The 27,243-nt window shown below is 34.5% G+C and overlaps 3 protein-coding genes across 3 annotated transcripts; 2 read left to right on the forward strand and 1 right to left on the reverse strand.

Moving 5' to 3' along the window:
* The first annotated feature begins 1,451 nt into the window (after positions 1 to 1,451).
* On the forward strand, positions 1,452 to 3,387 carry LOC140770530 (uncharacterized). The gene is made up of 4 exons (XM_073111756.1): positions 1,452 to 1,872; positions 2,016 to 2,212; positions 2,897 to 2,969; positions 3,061 to 3,387. Exons 1-4 carry the CDS (start codon positions 1,695 to 1,697, stop codon positions 3,228 to 3,230), a joined length of 618 nt encoding a protein of 205 aa, XP_072967857.1. The 5' UTR covers positions 1,452 to 1,694; the 3' UTR covers positions 3,231 to 3,387.
* A 3,448-nt stretch (positions 3,388 to 6,835) lies between these two features.
* LOC140771167 (protein DNA-DAMAGE INDUCIBLE 1) lies at positions 6,836 to 21,374 on the forward strand. Its single transcript, XM_073112599.1, has 16 exons — positions 6,836 to 7,072; positions 7,260 to 7,292; positions 7,386 to 7,510; positions 8,689 to 8,797; positions 9,408 to 9,524; positions 9,729 to 9,794; positions 11,625 to 11,687; positions 11,769 to 11,813; positions 13,006 to 13,067; positions 16,701 to 16,794; positions 18,593 to 18,685; positions 18,756 to 18,825; positions 18,932 to 19,008; positions 19,371 to 19,416; positions 19,573 to 19,595; positions 21,081 to 21,374. Exons 1-16 carry the CDS (start codon positions 7,007 to 7,009, stop codon positions 21,207 to 21,209), a joined length of 1,218 nt encoding a protein of 405 aa, XP_072968700.1. The 5' UTR covers positions 6,836 to 7,006; the 3' UTR covers positions 21,210 to 21,374.
* Positions 21,375 to 21,961: 587 nt separating this feature from the next.
* Positions 21,962 to 27,145, reverse strand: LOC140771054 (uncharacterized). The gene is made up of 3 exons (XM_073112422.1): positions 26,865 to 27,145; positions 25,868 to 26,066; positions 21,962 to 23,481 (listed from the first exon to the last, which is right to left on the reverse strand). The coding sequence occupies exons 1-3, from the start codon at positions 27,049 to 27,051 to the stop codon at positions 22,047 to 22,049; spliced, it is 1,821 nt and encodes a 606-aa protein (XP_072968523.1). The 5' UTR covers positions 27,052 to 27,145; the 3' UTR covers positions 21,962 to 22,046.
* Between the last annotated feature and the right edge of the window lie 98 nt (positions 27,146 to 27,243).

Below are 27,243 nucleotides of genomic sequence, written 5' to 3' on the forward strand. Positions count from 1 at the left end.
AATACCTATCTCACACCGATAAAAGAAGAGGCGGAGAAGAGCTAATTACACTTAGACCCTGATCAATCATCTTCGCAATCATAAATAGCCTATTTAGTTGTCGGATAAGAAAAAATTTAAGATTGAAATAAAATGAGACAAATTTTTGTTAAGTATATGGTTAGAAAAAGAGGGATAAGTATGGGGACAAAAATATGTGATAAAACTTAATAAAAGATTCAATTAAGGAGGCCAAAAATAGTGGAATGGAATTATGAAAGCTACAAGAAAAAAATAAACAATGGTAGAATAGAACAAGAGATCATACAATGAACATCTGATCGCTGCAAAGCTCTGGACTCAAATTTTCCAACACAACTGCAAGCAAAGAGGATCAAAAGGAATACTATAACTCAATTGCTCTGTCTTCCCCATCTTAAAACTTGTTATATTCTTTAATGAAGTCCTTGCAACTTACTATATATATAACTTCTCTGTACATCTGAGTCAAAGCCACCAGTTCAATTTAAAGTGCTTGAAACCCGTAGATATTTGATTTGTTCTAAGTTCACCTATGAGGTGCCTTTAATCGGAATATTATTGTGAAGATTTTAGACTTTCAAGGTCAATAGTAAAAGGTGACTACTCTCTCATTAAACTACCTAACATCCTTCAAACTTAATAACAAAAGAGGTTTGTTTCACTATAAGTACTTAATTTATCAGTATTCAAACTTAATTTTTGTATTCTTCTGATATATAAAATTACTAATCTAATTAGCATTTTAAGTGAAAAATAAAACAAATTTAGCTCAATCCGTTAAAGTTTTCATCTAAAAACTACCGATAAGATTAACATTTTATTTCATTAACTCTTTTTTTTTACATTGAAACATATAAATACATTTAAAACCTTACAAATTTGGAATGACGATATTGAAACAAATAATCTTTGTTCTGTCGGCTACGATTAGGTGGAAATAGATTTAAATATGTTTTTAAGATATTAAAATTAAAATATTATAAATGTAAATGTAAAATATACGATGTTTTCGACAAATTTATTGTTATTACATATTATAAGTGTTTCTTCTTTATTAATAGTTCTAAGTTATAGATAAATTTTTGAGAAAAAAATATATATATGACAAATTACAAATTTAACTTTTCTATTAAAAAATAATAGAGAAAGTACACAAAAAAATAATTTAAATTGTTTCCACAAAGAATTTTTCTCTGTAATAAATAGTAAAATATCAGAATTGACCATTTCCTTCTTACTCATTGTATCCTATTCTTCAAATTTTAAACAAAAGACTTCCAGTGTTGATGAATTATGGGCTGATCCATTGGGCCTTGCTCTTGTTGTACTAACTCCAGATCTAGCAATGGTGCTTTGCACTCATTTCACAGCCCAGAAGGTTTTATAAAAGTGGCAAATAAGAAACAAAGAGAATAAGAAGTGCAGAGAGAGTAGGACCATTCAAACAAACTAGTGGATAGAAATCCACTATGAACAACAGCCCCTCCATTCCCACCACTCCTCTTCCAAGGAGCAAACCAACACCAAGCTCAATCCTTCTCCCCTCCTCATTCCATTTCTTTTCCAGTTGAGTTGATTCTAGTGCATAGTTTTAGATGCTGCTCAACTCCAATTAATCCACACAGCTGAAGCACTTGAGAGTGACTGACTATTGCTGACCAACCTTCTTATCCATGGCTTCTCAGTCTCTCAACACATTTAGTCCTCTAACAAGCCAGATAGGAGCTAAGATCTTTCCGGCCATCTCCAAGTCTCTTGCGTTAAGCAATCGCCGACAAGAAGCGCGAAGGCTCATTCTTTCCCATGGCAGTGTTTTGTGCTCAGCCATTCAAGAACCTTCAACTGCCACTGGTACTTCTTAGCCTTTTCTTTTCATTAACGAGATTAGTTTTTGTTTCATATATGATAGCAAAAAGTTCAGGTAGTTTCCTATTAAAAATGTCCAATTTGCTATAGAAACCGACATGAAGTTTTGCTTGATTTGTTTCTACTAGTTCCTGACAAAAAGGAAGCACAGCCTGAGGCAACTGCAGCTAAACCAGCAGTGAAAGCAGCTCCTGGGAAGCCAAAGAAAGCTCCTGTTAAAAAATTGCCAGAGCTAATGGAAGAGGATGTGATTCCATCTCTGAAAACCATACTTGAAGCTCAAGAGGATGTGTCACAGATTGAGCTCTCCTTTCATGACAACAGGGTTAGTACTAGCTCTACCTCTCTGCATTGCTGCATAATAAATTGAGACTAATTGTATTTCCTCCACAAGGACATAATTGATGCATTTAGGCTTGCAGGATATAGATTAAATTACCTATTGGGCATTCATGTTTATATGTTCAAATTTTTTATTTGGAATTGTGCATTTAATTAAACAACTTTAAAGTCTAAATCAAGGCAGAGAAAAAAAAACTAATATCCTCTCTCTCTCTCTCTCTCTCTCTCTCTCCTTTTTTCTTTTCTCTTTGAAAGTAATGGTAAGTGAGATATAGTCTTGGTATGCTTCTTACAATTTAGAGAGCCCCTTTTATTACAATATATGGAGATGGAAACAAGCATAACAAAAAATCTCATAGAGAAGTCAAGTAAACATAAATGAATATCACATTGTTAATACTGGTAATATTAGCATTTAATGTTCCCTCTTTTTTGGTGCTCAGATTTGATTCATATATTTTTCGATTTACATCACAGTAAATTGGGTCAGGAAAGAGAAGCTAGTACTATGACTCAATCTGCATTTCAAGTGTTTTTTTATTGAAGCTCTGGTTATTAGTAATTATTAAAGCCTATGCATCCCTGACTCTAAGATAGTTGGATGTAGTAGTTGCAATGAACAACCTTCTTGACTGTAAAATTTATGTGGTTCTTGCATTAACTGCAGTTGGAGGGCTCCTTTCTAAAGGAGGACATCCCCTATTACTTTTGGGCTTTCTTCCCCAATGGAGAACTCACTGGTACTACCACCCACTTCCTAATGCTATGCCTTTTGATCAATAGTCCCACAACAACTTACAAAACTAAGCAGTATATGTGTATCTTTTGCAGGTCCTAAAGGCTTTTCACTATCCTCATATGGCTCAGGGGCCAGTACAGTTGAGCCATTCCTCATTGATGAGAAGAAAATTACAGCCAGACATGTAGTCTTCTGGGTTGAGAAGAGATTGGCAGCTCAAGGTATACTCCCTGTCTGGAAGGAAGAGGAGAGTGAGGAATAACACTGAGCTGGATCACAAAAGGATGATCACTGTTATTTGTACAAGTCCATCTTTATTATAACCCTGTAAAGCTCATTTAATAAAATTACCAAAAGTAATTATTTTAGATGATTATTGGTCCAAATAATTCAAGACGCCTTTTTCAAGTGACCTGTTGCAAATTTTTCTTGCAAACTTTTGAAGTCGAAAATTTGAAGACCAAATGAGTTGAACAATTGTTTTATTACTTGATTTATTCCGGTTCAGTTCTAGTATAAGTAAAAGAAAAGGGAAATTATATTTTCTCCACTGTGGTTAGGCTTATTTCATAAACTTATCATATACTTTTAATTTAAATACTTAACTCTCCTATGATCTTCATTAAAATGTAATAAGTTAACTTTCTCATTATGTTTGATCAATCGAAGTATTCTATTCCATCTAAAATACTAAAAATTAAATTTTAAATGACAAATATATAATAAATATATTAAGTGTGTATATATATATATATATGTTATGGTTCGAACGCCACTTTTCGATTGGGATTGAATGGACAAAACCAGCTCGTGCAGTCAAGAAAAAATATTCACCAGATACTTCACCGTAGTCAGAATATTACGAAACCAGGGGTAGTTGATCCGTAACTTCCTAATTTAAATTTTTGGTATTTACCTATAGTCAGAATATTTCACCGTAGTCAGAATATTACGAAACCAAGGCTTGAATGAATGGGAAGGAAGATTAGGGTAGAGAGAAAGAACATAGCATAGAATTCAATATTCATTCATCATAATATTTTTTGTTGCCATCCACATCTTAGAAGGCTAACCAAGCAAGCCAAAAATGACAAATAATAATGCTAAAAATAATGAATTCTTATTGATCACATTCGAACGGGGTTGAGTGTGTTCGAACGCGAATTTTGTGTTCTCTACCGATGCGAACGTATGTAGGTATTTGCACGTGGATCACGTTCGAACGCACATATTGCGTTATCTGTCGATATGAACACCTACAGACATTCGTAAGGGGCATTCAAATGCACCTACCTGCGTTCAAACGCGACATACAAAAATTTTATTATTGTAAAATAAACAACAAAAACACAATAAGAGAAGACTTCCATAGAGTATATTCATGCTCGAGATGACTTGATGAGGTCCGAATCACATTAATATATATATATATATATATATATATATATATAATCATATCTTTGTTGTCTAAATTCTTATTGATATTATTTTAGATGTATTATAAAGTCTATTTAATCCTTTACAACTTTGTCACTAATGAAGATTTTCAAATTCAATATTTAATATGGTCAAATATGATGAAAAAAAATAATAGTTGTCTTTTATTCAAATAGCATGTGAGGGTTAATGTTTAAATTAAAAGTACATGAATTTTTCTTTTTAATTGAGCTAAACCATATGAGGTGAAATGCAATTAATCCTAGAAGAAAAAAAAAAGTCTCAGAGATAGTATTGGTTCTTCATTAGTTTGATAAAGTTACGGTCCTTAATTTTAATAAGGATTATACATTGCATGTAAATGATGAGACAAGGACGAAGTTTTTGAATCTTCGATTTCAATAATATTATAATTTATTTGAGTTATAAGAGAAAGGGTCAAGCCATAATTAGTCGCTTCCCTAGCGACTCTGCTTTGCTAGGGTTATAAATTGTTTTTCCTTTCTATGAGAGCTTCTCATCATTATCAAGAATCCTTTCTTTCTCCCCTCTCTTTAACTCTTTGGCTATGAGGAGGGGAGTGACTTTTCTTTGTCTCTTTTTCTCCTTCCTCCTACCTTTTCTTTGTCGATTTTCTTCCCTCCTTGTCGAGGAAAATCTATTTTCTCTCTTCTTTATTTACTCAACTTCCTTATTTTCCTCTCTTCTCTCTTCTCCCTTCTTTGTTTACTTCGTCTCCTTTCCCTATTCATTATTGTCGTCGTTGATGCCTAGTTGCATTCAACTCAAGCTACTACTCTATCAACTTAGTGAATCATTGATTACTCACTTTGGATCAAACACTTTCCTCAAACGCTATCATTGCAACCAAGGTCATGGACTAGGACATGTCTAGTCGGGGATGTGAAAGTTCATTTCGTAGCTGCCATGGTTAAAATGATCTAAATCGTTATCATTGTTGTTACTGCCATAGCAATTATTGTCGTAGTCGCCGCCACCATTGTCTTATCTTTTTTCCTTTTGGTTTTTGTTACTACCTTTTATAGCATTTGTGGTGATACTTTCTAGGGTTCTACATGTCAGGTTTTCATGTGGTCTTGATAGAGCCATAGGACTTCAACCCTCTTACGCTTGAGTCCTTATTATGACTGATTATGTAAAAAATTTTTAAGGCCCATTAATCCTCTTATTATGCTCTTTCTATGGTGCTTTCGACAATAGTCAAGTGAGAGGCTTATTTTTAGAATTGCCGTCCTACTTCATTTGCTCTTGATTGTGTAAGAGTGTTTGTAATTATTATTATTGTTATATACTTGATGTCATGATTATATTATTGTATAGTCTATTTTTAGCCAAGTGTGAAAATTGTATTTATGACGGTCATGTTATTACCTTTTTTATGTGTATTAAATTATATCTATATAGTGAATTTGAATGTTATGCACCTCCGAATTATCTTCTTAAAAAGAAAAAGATTAGAGAAAAGATCTATTCAATTTTTTTAAAACAAAAAGAGAGGAACAAGAAGAGTTAATACAAATCTAAAAAAGGAGAACTTCTGCTAGGGTATTATTTATCTGTAACCCTTTATAAGCTACTTTTTGATACACCAATTTACAAGTCTCGGCCAACTTAGATTATTATGTGTGACAAAAAGAATGTCAGTATTCTAAATTATTTGTTTTCTAAATTGCTACTTAGTTGCCTCTACTTGGAAGAATCCTATATAGCAACGTGGGGTTATAGCTTTATAAGAGGATAAGATGTACCCAATCTTTATCTACTTTCAAAAGGAGAAAAGTAAAAAGAGAATATGCAACATTACTTAGGACTAACATAATTGTATCTTATCAGTTTTTACAAAGTGATTAAACGCTAAAGTGCCAACAAAAGAATGTACTCCAGTAAAAAGAGTAAACCTAACTTACATATCCTCAAATCAGAGTGACTCAATTTGTCACTCGGTGTGAGATGACTATGTTGGTTGGTGACAGTGTCCTGAGAATACCACCTCTTGTTGATCTATAGATGGTCAAGATAAAGGAGCATTTTGGTAATTTTACAAGTATAATATTATTTTTTTAAGAAGTGGAAATTTAAAATTTAATCACCTTGCGAATCGTTAAACAATTAAGAGCTAATATGTTCACTAAACCAATTAAGAGCTGATAGACTACAGACCAGACAAATGGGCTACTTATTTTGGATACATTGGTTGAATTTTCTCCTTACAAAAGATTTAAATCATTCTCATGTAGCACTCTGATAGAAAAATTTATTAAATATTAATCCCATCTTCTAACATGAAATTTAATACAAATTTATAAATTTCTTTGTATTTTTTTTAGAAGGATTGGAAAGTAAAATTCCCAACTTTAGGTAATTATTTATCCTAATCCAGTTCGCTTACCATCGTATTCCTTCTCCCACTTGGGAAGCAATTTGGACTTGCTATTGACGACGAGATCTGTATAAATATCTAATGCTGCTTCCCCGTTGCGATCAGCGATTTCTCTTTTCTCTTCCCTCCCTCTTTACAACTGCGAATTCCCCTTTCCAAATTCCAACGTAGGACGCGATTCGATCGCGAGCGGGGACGAGATGAAGATCACGGTAATGACTGCGGACGATCGGTTCATCACGCTCGACGTCGATCCGGAAGAATCCGTAAGAGCTCCCTCGAAACCCTATTTTTTTTTTAATTCTTTTCTTTTAGTTTCGTAGCCTGGGTTCTTCTTTGGGTGAATGCCCACTTCGAGTCGATTGCAAAGGTTGAATCTATCTTGCGAAATTGCAAAGATTTGATGGAAAAAGTTACAATTCTGAAGTCAATTTCTTGTTACTCCGCGTGCAGGTTGAGAATGTGAAAGCTCTTCTTGAGGTGGAGGTGAGTTGCTCGATATGGGATTTGGGTCTTGTTTGATATCCTTTGTATTTATGGATTGGTATCATTGGGTTGTTGGTTTGAGTGTTTGAGCAGACGAGCACCCCGCTGCGGCAGCAGCAATTGAACTTTGATGGGAAGGAGATGAACAACTCAGAGCGGCTGAGTTCACTGGGGGTCAAAGATGGGGACTTACTGATGATGCTTCCTTTGGCTCAAAGGTACTATGCTTCTGTTTGGTTCTTTTTTACTTCTATCAATTTGACAATCCAGCACCGATGATTTTGATTTTTGAGTACATATAGCTACTTTGAATTATCTTGAAGTATACTTTATGAATGAAACAGGCTTTTATTGGTTGGAATGTACACTTAATTTTATTGGTTGGCGTGTACACTCGATCCTTCACTTGGAACTTATGTAGCTTCACTTCTCAAATTCAAAAGAGGCTTTGTCACATTGCTTTGGAAATAGTCAGTGAATCACAAATTGATTCAGTGTGATGCATTGTCCATCTGCAAGTGGCATATATGCAACATTTTGCATCATCAAATAGTTATGAGGAAGCAGCTTCTGGGCTGATCCTTAGATATATCATAGATGCCAATCCAATGTCATAAGTTGGCACTCTTGTATTTTTCCAGTACTTTTGTCTGATAACAACAGATTAACCTGAAATATGATATTCCTCTTGGGTTGCTGGAGAGTTCATTTCTTGCTTGATCCTTACTATTTTGGTACTTAGTTTAGGCAAAGCCAATCAACATTGCAGTATTGTTCTGATTGGACCAGAGATATTAGGGGGAAGGGAAAGAGAGTCAGAGAGGCTATAAGTATGAATAGAGTAGGATGCAAAAGTACATAGTTGAGACTTGAGAGACCAATAACTAGTTATTCTGAGTGGAGTTTGGGTTAGGTTAGCGTTAAAAACTTGAAATCCAACCCAATAACCTTGAATTCGATTAACAGCTTGCAACCAATGGATACAATTACCAATCATCGGTGAACATATCCATTTTGGCCAAAATGATCTACTTTGGCTGAAACTTGAAACCATGTCTCTTTGATCAAGTGAAAGTATGACTGTTTCCTGATGCTTTTACCCATGTCCCATGTTTCTGACTATTAGCAGCTATACCAATAAATGCATCTGATGGATCACCAGAGTAACCTAGTCTGGAAATTTTTCTTGAAGCATTTACTGGTAAAGCTTATGAATAAAGGTTTCCTTTTTAGTTTGTTTAAGGAAGTAATACTGTCTGTTAGGGGTTGAAAATCTGACTTCTCTGTCCATATCATCCTATATCTGGTTTCGTTATTGGAGTACTCCACTTATTGCAGGTTTAGCTATTCTTGATTTTCTTCCTAGGTGATGATTGCTTCAGTTAAATTATTTCAGGGAACCTTCCAATGATTTAAGATTTAACTCTGATGGTTCAGCCATGAACCCTAAAGCCTTCCAGCAGCATATTCGCGGTGATTCTCAGTTGATGGCACAACTTCTTCAGGTTTGATCATTTGACTTTTAATAAATCTCATAACATGATTGCCAATTATACATTTATCATTTTGAGTTTCTTAGGATTCTTTCCATGTTCAATTGTGGTATATATATCATTTAAAGCTTAAAGCTTAGGTGTAATCAAACAAATCTATGCTTGCTCACTAATGATATAGTTCCAGGGTTCAATAAAACATGGGAACTTAAGCTGCATTCACTCCAACTCGTATAGTGAAACTCATTTGGTGTGCCAAACTGTTATCAGATTTGAATTTTTGAACTTCCATCTAGTTTTGCAATTTGGACTGACAGACATCCCTGCCAAGTAAACTTCCAAATATCAGACAAATCAAAATCACATGCATCTTATCTTCTGTCTAGCATGATCTCAAAGCTTTTTAATCTTTTCTTGAACTCCAAGAGTTGTTTCTTAACCAATCAAACTTTTACTTTGATGGTTCTCATTTGCTTTACAATTTTGTGCTTCTCCATTCCCTGACCTTGAAATGTTGAACCATGCAGAAAAGTTATCACATTCAAACAATCTTATTAAAATTCAACTTGTGTATTTTCTTTAGTAGGTTTCTTTTGACATCTGTTATATCTTTAACTTGTAGAATGATCCAGCATTATCACAAGCAATACTTGGAGACAACATTAATGATTTGCAGAACCTTTTGCGCGAGCGCCACCAGCAAAGACTAGAATTAAGGCGTAAACAAGAGGAAGAGCTTGTAAGGATTTTCTTCTTTGTCATTTGTAACATCCTATATTAGAACCGTAAAACCGTTTTCTTTGAGTTTGACTTTTGTTCAGCATGGTTAACTACTCCGTGCTAACATTCTTAGAAAGATTTTGATTTGTGTCTTGTTTATCTTACAGCATATTGCACCAAAATTTGGCAATCCATTGATATTAAATCATGTTACATTTTCCAGGCTCTAATGTATGCAGATCCTTTTGATGTTGAATCTCAAAAAAAAATTGAAGCAGCTATTCGGCAGGTTGGCATTCCAATGGCTTTATGTATCTTGATTTGATAAGTTTTTTCTAGTCATCTTTCAGCTAGACTCATTAGAAAAAAGGTTTGTGTAAAATAATAGAATCATTTGTTATTTTTGTTTTGCCTTCATCACCTTTTAGCAACTGTTGAAAGAGTTATGGCATTACATCCATTTTCACCTCATTGGCTTTCTCTCACATTCTTAATAACCAAATTTAGTCTCAAATCTCAAAGCTTGTGAGCGAGAAAAACTTTTGTGAACTGGTAACACAATTTTGGTCAGAAGGATGTCTTGTGCTCGAGTTGTTCAGGATTCAAGCCTAAATGTATGAAGACTTGAGAGAGTTTAGTTTTTGAAGCAGATGCATTCATGTTGATTTTCATCTCCTGAAATGTATCGCGTTTAATAGAGTTTCTATCTAATAGTTAATATGAGAAACATGAAAATGAGTTGTTAGTGCTGGAGTTCTGAGAGCCTTTCATGTGTAGACTAGGTCTCAAATAAAATCCAACAAATTGAGTCTGTATTGGTGTCTGAGGGATCCTCAATGTTCTGCTCTTAATGGAAACCACATAAACATCTTATTTTCATGGGGATTTCTTTTGTGGATTTATTAGATTGATGCATGATGACATATTGTGAATTGATCAAATGAGAATCAACAAGAAATGTTATTAAGATTCACTAGGAGTAAAGCAAAAAATTATATATATTTACCAAAGAGGTTGAGTGAGTGATCAAAGATGCTCCTTGTGAAAGGATGGAAGAAGAAATATCTACAGTAAAGGAGGAAGAAAATGAGAAAATATCAGAAGGATTGCATGATCTTGAGAAGATGTGTTGTCTCAGCTAATTCTTCTGTCTGGTAATGTTGCATTGGCTGATTGTGGTGTTTGATTGGGTTGTATCCTGTTGCACAAAATCAAATTTTGCGCTGTTTGATATTTATTTGTTTCCCTTTTTGTGGTAATCAGTTTACCTCTTTTGCCAAAAAAAGAACAATTATTTAACTTATACTATATGAAATAGTAATTTATATTATTGTTGATATTATATATAACAAACTCTATATGAATGCATGTATTAAAAAATATTAGGTATAGCTTTTTAAACAAGAAATGATTTATCATTGTATAAGTTCATGATGTTTATATTTATAGATTGCATTATCTATTTTGTATGTTGTTTTTTCACTTATTTAAATATATTTATATCTCAAAAAGTTGTATTAATAAATATTCATATTTGATTCCCCTTGCGCCTAGTTCTCTATTCCATCATATTGGGTTTACAACCCTAAACCTTAAACCCTAACCCTAAACCCTAAGATGGGATTCACATGAGAAGAGTCTAGACATGTTGAAATCTAGCTTTTCTATCCTATATTCATGCTCAAATTAGTCTTCTCTGCATCTATCATGATTACATCATATGACATGACGTTGCTTAAGTAAGAATCGTAACCTGGTCATAAATCCATATTTTTCAGATTACTTAAAACTTAAAAGATATTGTGGATTCTATATAGATTAGAAAATGCAAGTCAAGATAATACTCACTTTATTCTAGAACTTCCCCTCATTCAGTTGTTAAGTATCTCTGTCTGCTGCCAATAATGCCAACCTGCTTTTTGTATGACTCTACATGAGGGTGAGCGGCAGATGATAAGGTATATGTAGTTATTTTTTTAAAACATATAAAGCTTGGCAGCTTGCTGCATCGAGTTTGTTTAGTACTCTAGTTTATAGATTGTTTGCTTTCCCCTTGTGCAATAAATACTTATAGTATTAGTTTACGTTCTTCTGTAACCACAAACAAAAAATATTGCAGAAAGGTATTGATGAGAATTGGGAGGCTGCATTAGAGCACAACCCTGAAGCATTTGCTCGAGTGGTATGTCACCGATTCATTTTATTTCCTTCATACAGAACTAAAATATAAAACTTCAGTGTTATAATCAACTCCATTTTATAGGTAATGCTATACGTGGATATGGAGGTTAATGGAGTACCTTTAAAGGTATTAATAGAAATGCTAGCCTATTATTTGCTTAGATAAAAATGACGATTTTATATCTTGTAATCTTGATTGGAGGTTCTTATTGAGTTTTTTTTTTAATTGTTATGCTATGCTTATCAGTTGTTGCGTCATCCTAAACCTACAAAACATAAAATTAAAACTGCACTTTTGTTACTTTAACCTAACAAACTTTAACCATTGTATGATTGGGATTGGTATAATTGTATTCAGAACTAAACCAGGACCTCAAACCACTTAAAGAAACTCCATAGAAGAGTTAGAAGACTACTGGTATATATTTATTATTTATAACAATGTGGTAGGCATGTAAAGAACTATTACAAGACGATTAGTATTTAATCAGTAGATAAATGTGATGTGCCTTAAAGTGAAATTGGTGATTGGAAATTTTAAATCACTTTTGGCTTTTGTATCTGAGTTTTGTCCAATGTAGATTTCTTATTTTCCTGTTCTGTGTGAATACAGATTTATTTCCCTTATGACTAGTCTGTCAGGATACAAATATGGTTGAACTAATTTTTCTTGACAAATAATAATATTAGCACAAGAATATACTAATTTTTCATATTTAGCTGGATCCCTACTTGTTTGTAGTACATTTTTTCTCATTGTGCTATATATCTGGATAATTGATATATACATAAGCATGTACCAACCATTTGTGGATATATTTTGGGTCCAATTAATGTCTGGGTTATTTGATATATATGTAGCACATAAATCCTTGAAGTATAGCAAACAAATCCTCCAATTTTTTTATTAAGTTTTTTATTATTAGATGGACTAAGCACAAAAGTTGCCAATTGCTGTTAACCATAGAAGAAAATTTTGTTAGTTGTAGAAATGTTGGAACATTGACTTGAGAATAAAACAGTAAATAATTGTATTTCTGCTTTCAATGTCTGGCTACATGCATTCAAATCTTGATAGTAGATTCGATGAGTCCACAATTTGATGTGGCTTGCGAATTTTACTTTTTGTACATATTTCTTGCTACAAGACATAGCTTGTCTTTTTGCTTTGAACTTTACTTTATACATATGGTGGACCTTTTCGTGTACTCCGGTTATCTTTGATAGTTGTAACGCTATATTGAACTTTTGGTCATACCTTTTATTCTTGTTTGTTTATATAAAATCTGGGCCTCAAATATTGTTCTCATCTATTCCAGGCCTTTGTGGATAGTGGAGCACAGTCTACTATAATATCTAAAAGTTGTGCTGAACGTTGTGGGTATGATCATTTATCATCTTGTTTATTGTTCTTTACATTTTCTTTTTTTATCTTTTGGATTCTAATACATTGATAACATAGACTGACTGGTATAAGTTTCTGGATGCTAGACCCTAGAAGATCTCTAATATTGGGTTGGTAGTTTCGTCGTGCAAGATATTCTAATTTTACAAGGGTGAACTTTTGGTCAATAACCAAGTTGTATGAGGATTCACTATGGAGGAACATATACTGTTTCTGAGAATATTGGGGCTAGAAGTAGTAACAGCACTGATAATAAGCTATCAATTGACGGTAGTGAAGTATATAATATTAATAATAATATACAAAATGTTAAAAGAGAGGTACGAACTCACAACAAAGTGGTGCGATCTGGAAGCCTTCAGGACAAAAATGACTTTTTTAAGCTTGTTGAATATTAGTCTTATTATAAAGATATTAATGAGAGTTTTCTAACCATATATTTTTTATTTAAAAATAATAATATTAAGAGAACTTATTAAGTAATTTAAAATATAATATATAAATATATATATATTATATCAATTAAATAATAAATATAAAGTCCGGTGCATTGGAGTTCACCAGGCTCTTGGCTTTATAGTTGGAGCCTTTGGGCTCCAAATATGAGTCCTCCCTTAGAGATGCTCTTAGGTTTCATGTTGGCAATACAAAAGTAAATATATATATATATATATATATATATTATATTAATTAAATAATAATATAAAGCCCGGTGCATTAGAGTTCATCGGGCTCTTGGCTTTATAGTTGGAGCCTTTGGGCTCCAAATATGAGCCCTCCCTTGGAGATGCTCTTAGGCTTCATGTTGGCAATACAAAGTAATAAGGGAGCTGCAAAATTATCAACCATTTGAAAACTTCAAAATGCCTCATATTCTAAACTTTGTTTTGCTTGTAAACCTTCTAATCATCACTTCATGATAACTGAGTATGAGCTGATGCAATTCATCCATTTGTTCTCAGAGAATTTCTTATTACTTTCTTGTCTCTGCCACTTTTTAATAGTTTGCCCTTGATATGTGAGAATATTGTGCTGCAAAATCATTTATTTACAAAAGATAGATGGTTATGCAAAACATAGTTATAAGCAAGGTCTGAAAAATTAGGATCGCGATGTTGACCGAATTGGCCATATCGGCCGTATCGGTCGCCTAGATTGAATTGGACTTTTTAATTATATAAAATTCTAAATATTATTTAAAAATGTAGGAAAACTTCTAAAAATTTAGAAAAAAGTTCACCAAAAATAAGAAAAGGAAAAAAAGAAAAAGTATGGTGCAATAAAAATTGAAAACAATTAGAGATTAGAAAGCGCATGAGTGAAAGAAAATCAAACAAAAAAAAAACACCATGATACAGTGAAGAAGAAGAAGAAGAAAAAGAGGAAGAAAAGAGAAGAAAAAAGGAGAGAGTGGAAGAAATGACAAAAAAATGAAAGAAATAAAAGAATTAATTAAAAAATTATATATCGGAGTTTATCGGAATCCATTGGAGTTCGTCGCAGTTCACTTGAGTTAGATCTCTCCGTAAAAGAAGCAATGATTATATGTAAGGAGAGAAAAAAGAAAAAAAGAAAAAAATAAAGAAAAAGAGTAAGAGAAAAAGTTCAAATCGGGCTTGGATCGAGATCGATTGATACAGCGAACTATGGTTATTAGAACCAGATTGGTGAATCGATCACCAAGTCAGTTCAGTTTTGTTATAGGACCAAAAATTCAATTGACTTATTAAAAATCAATCAATCCGGCAGTTCAACGAGCAAATTCTGCAATTTGAACGGGTTTCTACGAACTGACTAGGTTACTTATTTTTTTCAAAATTATCCCTAACGGTATATTTGTGCTAAAATTAGAGTAATTATTTAAAAAAAATAAAAGTGTGATTAACATATGATTTTGGATAAGTCATATGATTTGATGTACTTAAATCTTAAATATTATCTAAAATTGGCTAAATAATGGAGGAAATACAATTGTATTGTCTTTTATAGATTTTTTTTTAAGTTTTTAGAATTATTTAGAACTACAAATATATTAATTAAATATTTAAAATGTTTTTAAATAAACTAGTATTATGATCGGGTGACCCACTAGTTGAACCAATTATTCGGTTATCCTTTGTTTATCCGGGCCAATGTTCGGTCCAATTCTGATTACTATAGTTCAAATTCTATGATCTTTTTGTAGATATAAAACCTCTTCTCTTATTTGGTCAAACATTTCTATTATTGATAGGCAGATCAAGATTTTTTATACACCTTGGCTCAAGTGAATTAAAATATGAGAGTATTCTAGGAGATGTATGAATATGATAGATTATTATCCTGTATATCACTCTTTAATTGATTACACTGTTACATTGAATAATTTCTAGAAGCTATAAGCACATAAAATTGGTAGTAAAAGAAGTTACTAATTTTAGGATTATTGATTGATGAATAAGCTTGAAATTGGAAAACAAAGTTGGTTGACATATTAAAATTATAAATCAGTGGATGACCTTGGTTCTGTATTTCAGAGCTGCCTGCAATGTATAATCTGCCGGCAAAGTCAGGTTGATGATGTAGAGGACTGTTCTGATGTTTGTAGCCCAAACCATATTATTTGTGAATGAAAATGTATCCATTGTCTTTTATACTGTAGCAAATATGTTCGCTACTTTTTCTTCTTGAGTGCAACTGGGAAGTACAAAGTTGAATGGAGTTTTTCCTGAGGGGAAGAAAAGTATTTTGACTATATGAGTTCAAGATTACATTGAATATTTATTGTCATTACCAAACGAGTGATAATTTACTTCACCATTTAGTACAGAGAATCCTACTATCGAAGATTTTCCCTTCAATGACTGGCAAGTCTAGCGTCACTAGAAGGGTGGCCACCTTGGCATGGGCTTTATTACCTTCTTTTTGACTGAAATAATGAAACATAGCTAGTAGATATACTTTACATGAATTTTTCACCAAACTGAGAAAATTGCATGAGATGAACTATCATAAGGTAAATCTACATGATCATAGTTCCATAATTACTTCTAGTTAATTATGCATGTTTGTTGGTTTTCTCCAATTTTGGGTAAAATAATTGGAGGAACTCATTTCCCTCAATTTTGCCTGAATTTTATTTTCACTGCAACCTTCTCGCTAGTTTCTCCTTAGTTCCATAATTACTAGAGGATAGATTCATTAGATTCTTCCCTTCAAATCCAGGAAAAAGAAAATATCCTGGAACTTCCAGTTATGATGAGTTATTCATTCGGGAAATATTATTTTAGCTCTTGGATAGAACTCATTGTTTTTGCTTTTTTTTTTGTGGTTGATATTTTGTCACACACAAATATCAAAGCAAATATCTTGTTTGAAGCTGTTTTTCTTTTAATGGACCCGATCTTCTGTTTGTTATGTGGGACAAATATCATTGAAAGTTGTCCAAGAAATAGTTCTATGGCACTGGGAAGCTAGGTCGTCTATATGAACCTTGGAGATTATGATTGAAACATCAAGATATTTTTCATGGAGTCATTGGTATTGTACAGCTATGTCATGCAACCCGAGAAAGTTTTACCAGCAATAGTCTTTTTTTCTCTGATGCATTGTATATTGTCACTATTGTAGGTTGTTGAGACTCCTAGATCAGCGCTATAGGGGTGTAGCTGTTGGTGTTGGCCAATCAGAGATATTAGGTCGAATACATGTTGCACCACTTAAGGTAATGTCTTGACCTTTATTACCAAGAGGCTCTTTTAATGTACTGAATTGTCTTACATGATTATGCTCAATTTTTGTCTATTGTGTATTACTCGCATCTTTGTATCATATGTAAGATGCCTGCCCTCACCAACATACTTGGAATGTGATCCAAACTAAAGATGCTAGTTTTTCATATGCAGAACACTTATGTGCCAAAGGGACCGAATTTTAATATACAATGACCATGCAACTGAATGTCCAACTGTTAGGGAAAGTCAATTAACATGTAAGCATGATAAAGAATGAATAAGTATTTTAGGTTAGGTTTCCGCTCTACTTAGAGCTGGAAATAAAAGTAATGAATAAGTATTTTAGGTAAGGTTTAATTCCGCTCTACTTAGATCTGAAAACAAAGGTGTGTAAATAAATATTGTTTTATTTATATAGTCAAATGGATCAGCTATTAGGCTGAGGATCATTAGAAAGATCTAAAGGAGAGGGTTAGGGTTGCAATGAACTAATTTTATTTAGAATTATCTTTGAAAAGCAAGAAGCTTTGGAAAATGGAAACAAGCCTGAAACAGGGGATTTTAGGGCTAGGCAGATCAGAAGTAGAGCACTTGTAGGCTGAGGATCATTAGAAAAGATCTAAAGGAGAGGCTTAGGTTTCAAGGAACTAATTTTATTTAAAATTATATTTGAACAATGGGAAGATTTAGAAAGTGGAAAGAAGCCTGATTAGAGGATGGTAGGGCTAGACAGTTAGAAGTAGAACACTATGGGTTGAAGCGAACCCATCATCTTCAATTTTAGTCATCATTTACTGAAAGAAGGCTTCGACTGAATTATCAATTGGATCTTTGGGCACTAGTGGAAGAATTATAGCAGCAGTATATAATAGTCGAGGTGGAAGATGAGGAAGAAAGAAGAACATGAGAGAACGGGCTCTTGAACTATGAGAAGTAAGAGAAAGAAGGTTCATATGCAAATCTGGGTTGTATTGTTAAGATTTATGACTTGTAGGGATTGTGATGGGGGGGGGGGGGGGGGAAGTAGGATGCATCTTCCAAATAGTGCCAATAAGGGAGCTCTGTTCCAAATTATTCAAATAGAACTTCTGTGATGTCTCTTTCATAGCCTTTTTCTATTCCTAACTAGGCAATAAGTCACCTAATAGGAGAGTCAATTGGACCAAAATAGAAGTCATATCTTCAAGCCTTCCAAGTAGGAAACATATTGTTCCTGAATTTAAAAAAAAACACATAGAGGACTATCCCTAGCCCCATCCCATTGAGTGTTATTGGTGCTTTATTACTTAGAAGTAGTAAGTACCATTTGGAATCTTAAAAAGTGGGGCATCCTGAAAATAGTTATAGTTTCTAAAGTCAAGTGGAGGCATGGCGTCCCCTGGTTATATATATGTGCTCAGCACTGCCCACACCTATGCTAATATCAGTAGTCAAAGACTCAAATTGGCTTACCCAACATGACCAAATTAAACAAAAACCAAAATAGCCAACATGGCTAAACTAAGTTGACGAAAAGTAATACAAAGTTAAGACATTGTTAGAGCCATTGGTGCTCTATCATATGATTTTGTGGACTTAAAAGTTAAAAGGAGCCATGCACGTTCTTTCTCTTCATTGACATTCTGACACGCTTCTTTGTTCTGTCCCCATTTCATTATGTGTATGCATTCCAGCTTGCTTGCATGTCCACCAGAAAACTGTACTTGGATAGGATGCACTAATAATGGATGAGTGTAGATCATAATGGAACAGTTGAATAATTGTCCATTGTTAACTGTTTTGTGACAGATCGGCCACTTGTTTTATCCTTGCTCTTTCACTGTGTTGGATGCTCCCAACATGGAGTTCCTTTTTGGGCTTGATATGCTACGTAAGCATCAGGTAATCACATAATTTCATAGCAATTCTTATTTCCATATGTGCATCATTCAATTGACTTCGTTCTGTGCAGTGTATAATTGATTTAAAGGATAATGTTCTAAGAGTGGGAGGAGGAGAGGTTTCGGTGCCATTTTTGCAAGGTTCATCTAGTGCTTGGTGTTCTCTTTAGTTTTTTTCCCCCTATGACAGCAATCCAGATTAATGTTAAGCAATATATTGATGTACTTTTCTTCCTTCAATTTCCAGAGAAAGACATCCCTTCACATATACGTGATGAAGAGAGATTGTCTAAACAAGCTTCTCTAGGCCAAGGATCAGCTCCAGTAAGTACCACCTAGTTAAGAACTCTTCTTTCCTTTTCTTTCTCTTCATTTGTCACTGTGCTGCTGTATGTTACTTGTTATTTCTCTTTGTGTTCTCATCTTTTGTTGTATGCTTTGGGATATCCTCGAATAACTTGTAGTTGGAAGAAGATATTATCTTCTTCCTCTTTTCTTACAATCTGGGGAAGATTTCTAGAATTCCCCACATTTGGATTATGGGATTGATTTTCATTTGACTCTTCTACTTGCTGCATAAGGATGAAAAAACACCATGCTTCAAGAAACCTTCTTTTTCATTTAAGCCTATGTATGCTAATGCTAATGCTAATGTCTAAATCTTTAATTCGCTTATAAATATATAGGAAACATCTGGGGCACAAGAGAAGACTGCAGGAGACCGTACTTCAGGTTGGTCCGGTACATTAATTCCACAGCTTCCTTTTTTTGATAGTATTAATCAACTTCCATTTCTTTCCTGTAAAATTTCAACTTCAAGTGCACCAGTTCCGTAAGAAGCATTTTTAACTGTTTTTAATTTATCAAGTTACTTTCTGTTATTCTCAGGTCTGGCAAGTGACCCCACCCAGGTAAAGTTCTTCCACTACTGAAATCAGTTGCTACTGCTTTTTTAACTTTTCTCGAAGAAATGACAAGTAGCATCTTAATTTAATACTTTGTTGGTAAATCAGGATTAGTTAGTTATATGATGTGATGAACAGGATTAGTTATTATATTTCATTTGCTTAGTGATATTGTAACTTGATACAGCAAATAACCAAAAGGTTATGTACAATTGGTTGATTTATGGTATTGTTCCTAGAAAAATGCTCTATCCCAATTAAAATCATTAATGATTATAGTGTGAGATGGAGTTAGATTTTGGGAACATAGTTAGATAGTGATAGTTACCGATGTGGGCCTAATTTCAGATTCAGGCCTCTCTGAAATTTGTAGATTTATATCCATATAAAATGAAAATGAAATTCAATAGTCATTCTTACTATACTAATTTAAAAGAAAATGATCGACTTTCTTCAATCTGACCTATCCCCTATGATTTGAAATCATTGGGCCTCTTTATCTAGTTCAAAGGTATGATTGTTGAATATAAATGGCCCACTTTAGCTTCTTACTAATGAAAAGAAGATATTTGAAAAAAATTTATCTGAGAGGCATCCCTGAAGTATCCAACTAGTCGAATATGTAACCAAATAGGATCTGTGCTTTTGTGATCATGCACTTCTGTTGAATGAGAATTACTTAAGCAGCCAAATAGTCTAATGGAATGAAATAACTGACCTTCAGAAATGTTATTAATATTTGGGTTTTATAACTAGTCATGAGTCTTATGACATGGATCCTCAACAAACCCATCTTTGATAAGTAATTTTATGCATCTAAAAGATATGAAAGAAATACTTACGGTGCAGCTGGTGACAATAGTAGTTGTGTTTGGCTGTTGCCTTTCTTACTACTGCTAAAATCATTTTCTGCAGCCTTACTATTTAGAGTGACATATTGCGCATTATAGAGGGTGTTATAGTAAATTAGTAAGTTTAGCTTTATAGAGGATGTTATGATGTGTGCTGGTGCACATTTCAAAGGTAAACTTGGTGTGTTTAAGACTTTAAGGGAACAGATGCAAAATGCTTGTTGCTTATGGTTCTTATTTTTTCCTTCCTATTATTCCATAAAATGTCATTTTCCAGATCAACGTCCTTGTTCAGACATCTAATTAAGTGATCTGTCCAATTATTTTAACTGCTACATACTGCACCGCATGTGTCGATGCAAGCAATTATCATTATATGCCTCGTCCAAACACGTTATACTCCAGTCATATAGAGTTGCCGTTGATTTTTCACATTATTTCCGTCTGGATTTGTCATTACTGACATCGAGTTTATACTAGAGTTTTGCTTTCAGCAATTATATTGCTTTAATAATCATCATTCTCTATATAGTTAGTGTACATACTGGTACCACTCTGAGAACTCCAATAGATTCTTCATCCCATTATAGCTTATTTTTCATTCATTGCCACTACATTGAAATTGGTGCACATTTATCAGGGACCAGATTTTGAGGCCAAAGTTGCGAAGCTTGTGGAACTTGGTTTTGGGAGAGAAGCTGTGGTACAGGCCCTCAAACTATTTAAGGGCAATGAGGAGCAAGCTGCTGGATTCTTATTTGGCGGTTAAGATTATGTGGCACCTTATTTGTTCAGTTTTTCACCCATTTATCTTGGGCAACGCCATATTGGGAAGAAAGCTTTTTATTGATTCCATTGATACAGGGAATTCGATATTTTGGCTTTTTTTTTAATATTCTCAAATAAGAATTTAGGTAATAACATTTGGACTTTCTGTTGTTTTGAGATTATTGTTGTTATTTTTCCACTCATTTGGCCAGACTAGTTTTGGGCAGCTATAGTTAAATCTCTCAGCAGAACCTAGAAGCGAACATATAATTAACTAAAACATAAAGAAAGGGATGAAAAATATGAAGACTAGAGGGCCTCAAAAGCTCAAAAGCAGAATGAGTATATCTAATGCCAAAATATAATTTGTTATTCTTCTTCGTTCACTCAAGCGTAATGCTGTACTCTCAAATCTATAATAAATCAATGGAATTCCTAATTTACGCTTCAACTAATATTCATCGCATCCAAATTATGTCATCCATTCTCACTTGAGAAGCCAAACTCATACTAATAATATCATATGGCAGCAACGCTGATACTGACTGTTTCAATATCAAAATAGCTCCTAAACTGCTCTAAGAAAGCACAGGATCTTACTTGCAATCCAGGATTTTCGCAGAAAAGGGGAAAGAATAATAAACTCCCCTTCCCCTTCTCGCATCAAAACATTGTTATCTCCCACATGAATGTATTTGGCTTTGCCTAAATCCCCCCCCCCCCAACCAAAAAAAAGCACCCAAAAGCCAAATACTATCTACAAGTTTCCTATTTTAGAGAAGTCACCTGCTGTATCTTCCATCTAGTCAATATGGGAATCCCTGTAACATAACCTGTCTTACAGTAAACGACCCATATTGTAAGCGTGCAGACTTCTGCGTAGTTCATGTGCTTCATTCACGAGACCACCACTTCTGGGATAAGCATGTAAAATCCTGTATCGTTCTTCATCTGTTTCATTCACATAAACACCACCTCTCAGATAAGCATGAAAACTTCTGCGTCGTTCTTCATCTGCTTCACTCACATGACCGCCACCTCTCAGATAAGAATTCAGACGTCGATGGCGTTCTTCATCTGCTTCATTGACATCACCACCACCTCTCAGATAAGAATGCAGACTTCTGCGGCTTTCTTCATCTGCATCATTCACATGATGATTGCCTCTCAGATAAGCTTGCAAGCTTCTGCGTCGTTCTTCATCTGCTCCATTCACGTGTCCACCACCTCTCAGATAAGCATGTAAAATTCTGTGTCGTCCTTCATTTGCTTCATTGACATGACCACCACCTCTCAGATAAGAATGCAGACTTCTACGGCGTTCTTCATCTGCTCCATTCACATGAGGATCACCTCTCAGATAAGCTTGCAAGCTTCTGTGTCGTTCTTCATCTGCTCCATTCACATGTCCACCACCTCTCAGATAAGCATATAAAATTCTGTGTCGTCCTTCATCTGCTTCATTCACATGAGGACCACCTCTCAGATAAGCTTGCAAGCTTCTGCGTCGTTCTTCATCTGCTCTATTCACATGACCACCATACCTCAGAGAAGCATGCAAACTTCTGTGTCGTCCTTCATCTGATTCATGCACATGACCACCACCTCTCGCATAAGCATGTAAATTTCTGAGTCGTTCTTCATCTACCTCATTCACATAAACACCTCTTTGGTAGACCAGAATGGCATGCCTCGAGTTTGGATCAAATCCTTGAAATAAGCCGTTTACTCCTACCAGATGCTCTCTATGGAGAGTGAAGCATGAATTTTGAACTAATCTCTCTGTTGGTTGATTGAATAGGCTTAGCTGGCTGGGTTCTATGCCCATCAGGAAATTTGGTTGATGCCTGGCCTCCATATGGAACCCATGATGAGTTTGAAAATGATGAATGGTTTGCCTGTCATGAGTTCCGCTAGTATTCTCTGTTACACCTTCAGTTTCAACAAGTTCAGGAAATGATCTTCTCGATATTCCATGTTTCTTTCCTTGTTTTTTGACACTGCAAATCCTGAACTTGAACGTGCAGCAGTTGCCCAAACGAAATGGTTGGTCACATCTTGCTCCATCTCCTCTTTTGTTGGCATAACCCGGATACTCTTTGATCTCAAAATTGGCACACTCCGACAGCACAAGTGAGTTCTTGAGAGCAAGCTCTTCAAGGTTCCACTTGCAGAAAGGGCCTCCAGTCTTGTGGCTTATGTGAATTTCTCCGTCTGTTCGAAGCATGCGGCTTGCATTCTTGAAGAAGCCACGAACCAGCGGCCTATGCAAACTAAAGTGGACATGTCAGGTTACGAGCATTATTTGATGATATATGAAAAGTACAAGTGCAGAACAGATGCTTCAAATGATGTCTCTGCATCAGCATTATGCTACATAGAATTAATCAACAGAGTTGATGGCTTGGTGCAGCAAACAAGTTCAGATAACAATAGAAATATTTTACAGATTAATGAAATTAATATTTTACGTGTCGACTTGAAGTTTCCAAGAAATGAAAACTCATGTTTGCAATAAATTTTTGATAGTAGAGCTAATCTTCTGCAGCAAAACAACTCAGCCAAGTTTAGTGCAAGTCAATTTGCATTAATCTTTGATATTGTGGTTAGTGAATAACTTACAAACTTATTGTTCCTCGAGCCCAGCATATCACTAACTCATTTCCTCATGTTCCTCTATTCCTCTCATCTTTAGCTCAATAACTAGGTGCAACCAATTAACCAACAGTAACTACAAGTAACCGCCATATACTTCATCTACAATTGTAATTGTCATAAGAAATTGATGAAACCCAGAAAGAAGGCCAAAAGTTCCACAACAAAGAGAAAGCAAGGAAGATGCGGTCTCTGTGGATGTGGAATGAGTAAAGTTGGTGGTCTTTGTTTTGTATTATCCATGCAGATGATGGGAGGATGTTATGATTGTAGAAAATGTGATGTTGTGGCATGTACATAAGGAGGCCCTAAGGTGATATATAGTTGTAATATTTTGCTAACAGTTGTAAGTCATCTGATGGATAATCAATCCTTTTAAAGTTTCAAGGAAACAGGGGTAATCCCTTCATCTGGGAAAGAAAAGAAAAAAAGAAAATTTTAACTGCCACATTCATGCCGTCTGCATGAAATCAACTTAAAAATGTGCCTCTTTTCACAGAGAATCAAATGCCACCAAGTGTATCACGACATGCAAGTGCCTTCAATTAGAACTCACTATTAAACTTTTATAACTACTAGAATTTCAATTAAATGCCAGAGTTTATACACTAGTACTTATCATATTGATAAGCCGTATCTGTCTCGTTTTCCAAAAATGATTATACTCTTTTCTCATGCAGGGGTATTGGGAGGAAGGTTTACACGTCTAGTATCAGGGTCCGTTTAACTCAATTCTCTCAGGTCTGTCTAACAATGTCTTCCTATCATTTCCAATCTCTCCGTTGAGGTGCAGTCTACTTGAAATTAATTTGTCTTCTTGAGAATGATGTTCATTCCATTGGATAGTTTCAAATCATTTTTGTGATCTTATCCCTAACTGATACAACTCCCAGTTCACAAAGACTTGGCAAATAACTTAAAGAACTAACTATTTCTTATTGAAAATATCAGCTGAAGACAAGACAGTTGATTGAAATAATTACCTTAAAAGGAAACTATAGTATCATGATTGGAAGTTCTAGATAATAGAGTGTCTACAAACAATACATCCTCAGCCCCTCAAACTTATGAATTTCCTCATGAAACTACCAAGTTTTTGATAGTTATTTCTTTCACCAAATACCACATAGATATCCTTTTTGTTCTCCCTCTAAATGCCACAAGAATCATCTAAATTATAATAGCAACTTGATATGTGGCCAACTGAAATAGTAATGTAATGCTTGTTACAAAGAAATGGAAGTTTTTTAAGTAAGAGAATCAGAAGGAATAAAATTCTCATGGAAGATAATCGAACTAAGGACTTGGACAGAAGTATATAATGTGTTTTCTTGTTTTGGTTTAAGCTCTGAAGGTATCATGCCAGATTGTTCACTTTTTCCTTACCAGATAACACCAATTTCAATTGGAACAAGTGAGAGGGGCTAGTAATTTAAAAATACAAGTCTTTATCCTAGATAGTAGATAGTTCCACCACCAAAAAAACACTTGTTGTCTTGAATTGTTTTACCCAAGCTCTTATTCCTCACTTGTATTTCCAGAAAATGCACTCGATAAGTTAAAAAAAGAAGAATCATAGTTTTCATATAGTCCTAGCAGTTATCCATGTTAGTGACAACCAAACAATACTCAAGTTAGTTTTTGTATTTTATGGATAACGGAACATCCTAAGGATTAAAGAAGTCACAAGGACATATTTTAATCCAGATTCAAAGACACCAAAAACATTATTACATATTCGGAATAACCATAAATCTTCTACACAAGTCTTATGTAATAGATAAAAAAAATTAACGAAAAATTACAGATGCTTTATCAGAACGATAACAATCTTTAGCTGATTGTACTGCAGATAATAAAACATTAAGGCCCAGCACAGTAAAACACATAATAGCTATACAGGGTAACTTTTTGAAAAGAAACTAATGTCTATGCTAAAGAATTTAACCTTATAATGAATGATAAACAAATAACTTCAAGGCAATAAAGAAATATATTACATACTTGATCATCCGCATGCTATCCTCCTTTCCCTTGAATCCTGCATGGGGAAAGTTGAACACAATCCGATCAAATTTCCTCGCAGTCAAATCAGAATGCAGTTTCATTTTTGTTGCGTCAATCCCATGTAAAATCATTGCTCCCATCTTCTTTAGATTTTCCATATTTGATTCTGCTTTTGCATACTTGGCCACAACAACATCTGATACAAGGAGGTCTTCAAGAATTAGTTAGAACGGTTAGAACTACAGAAATTATTGGAGACAATAGAAGGAAATAACCAAGAAGTAGTCAAAGCTTCGATTGCAAGAAAGAGAAAACACATAGAACTGGTGCCAAGATTCAGAAAAGGAATGTTCTTTTAAGTGTTTATTAATTGAACTAATTGATTCACTAATGATGAGAAAACGCCAACTTAGATATGAAGAACATTGGAAACTTGGAATAAACAAGTAAGAAATGATCAAATGTGGAGTGGAGAGTGGAGAATAAATAAGAACTGCTTCTCGATGTAACTATTTTACTATGCAAAAGGCAGAGTAATCATCTGACAACCCAAATTCTAATTTGTTAACATCAAATTAAACAGCACATATACCCTTTCATCAACTTTAAAGTCTTAATTTTTCTTCATCTTTTTTGGGACGGAATCCGAAATTTTGCTATCAAATAACACAATGAGAAAACAAATTTAGAGAAGACCAACAACGAAGAAGTATCCATTAACATCCTGCGTTGCTTCCAAAAGTGGATTCAAAACCCTAGGACACCACTTCACCACTCTTGCACATTTGCATGCATGCAGAGCATCTCTCAAAATCTGAAACCCTCGACAAGCCAAGTGCAAACTCATCATAGGCAATCGAATTTAAGAGCCTCAACAAAGATAAACAAGCAAACTCTTGCATTCTAGGGCATTGACAACTGCATGGCTACAAACAAACGCATAACAAAGAACAAGAAACCGACACAAAGATTAAAAAAAGAGACAGAGAGAGACCGTGTGGGTCTAGAGAGGTGGCGACGATATTGGAGGCAGAGCCAAAGGCATCGGCCAGGGAGAGGGAGAAGGAGAAGTCCCCTTCCCCAACTAATAAAATCTCATGCAATGAGCAGTAATGCTTCAACCACTTCACTCCTCCTTCTCCTTCGTCTTCCAGTTCTGCCACCTCTGGAGGAGAAGCCATTACCTCAATCCAACGAGTAAAAAGGAATTGCCAAAAGTGATGGCTTTTTTGAATTGAGATGGGAGAGAGGGAGTAAGTAGGGGTGGATTGAGTCGAGAAGGAGTCGTAACACTAACAATTTTCCAGGCGCACAGAAAGTTTGCCAGGGTACGTACCATATTTTTAGTTGTGCTTCTTTTTATTTTTATTTTT

The sequence above is a fragment of the Typha angustifolia genome, chromosome 11, assembly GCF_048772165.1.
Source record: "Typha angustifolia cultivar Huaian chromosome 11, ASM4877216v1, whole genome shotgun sequence".
Classification (NCBI taxonomy): domain Eukaryota; kingdom Viridiplantae; phylum Streptophyta; class Magnoliopsida; order Poales; family Typhaceae; genus Typha; species Typha angustifolia.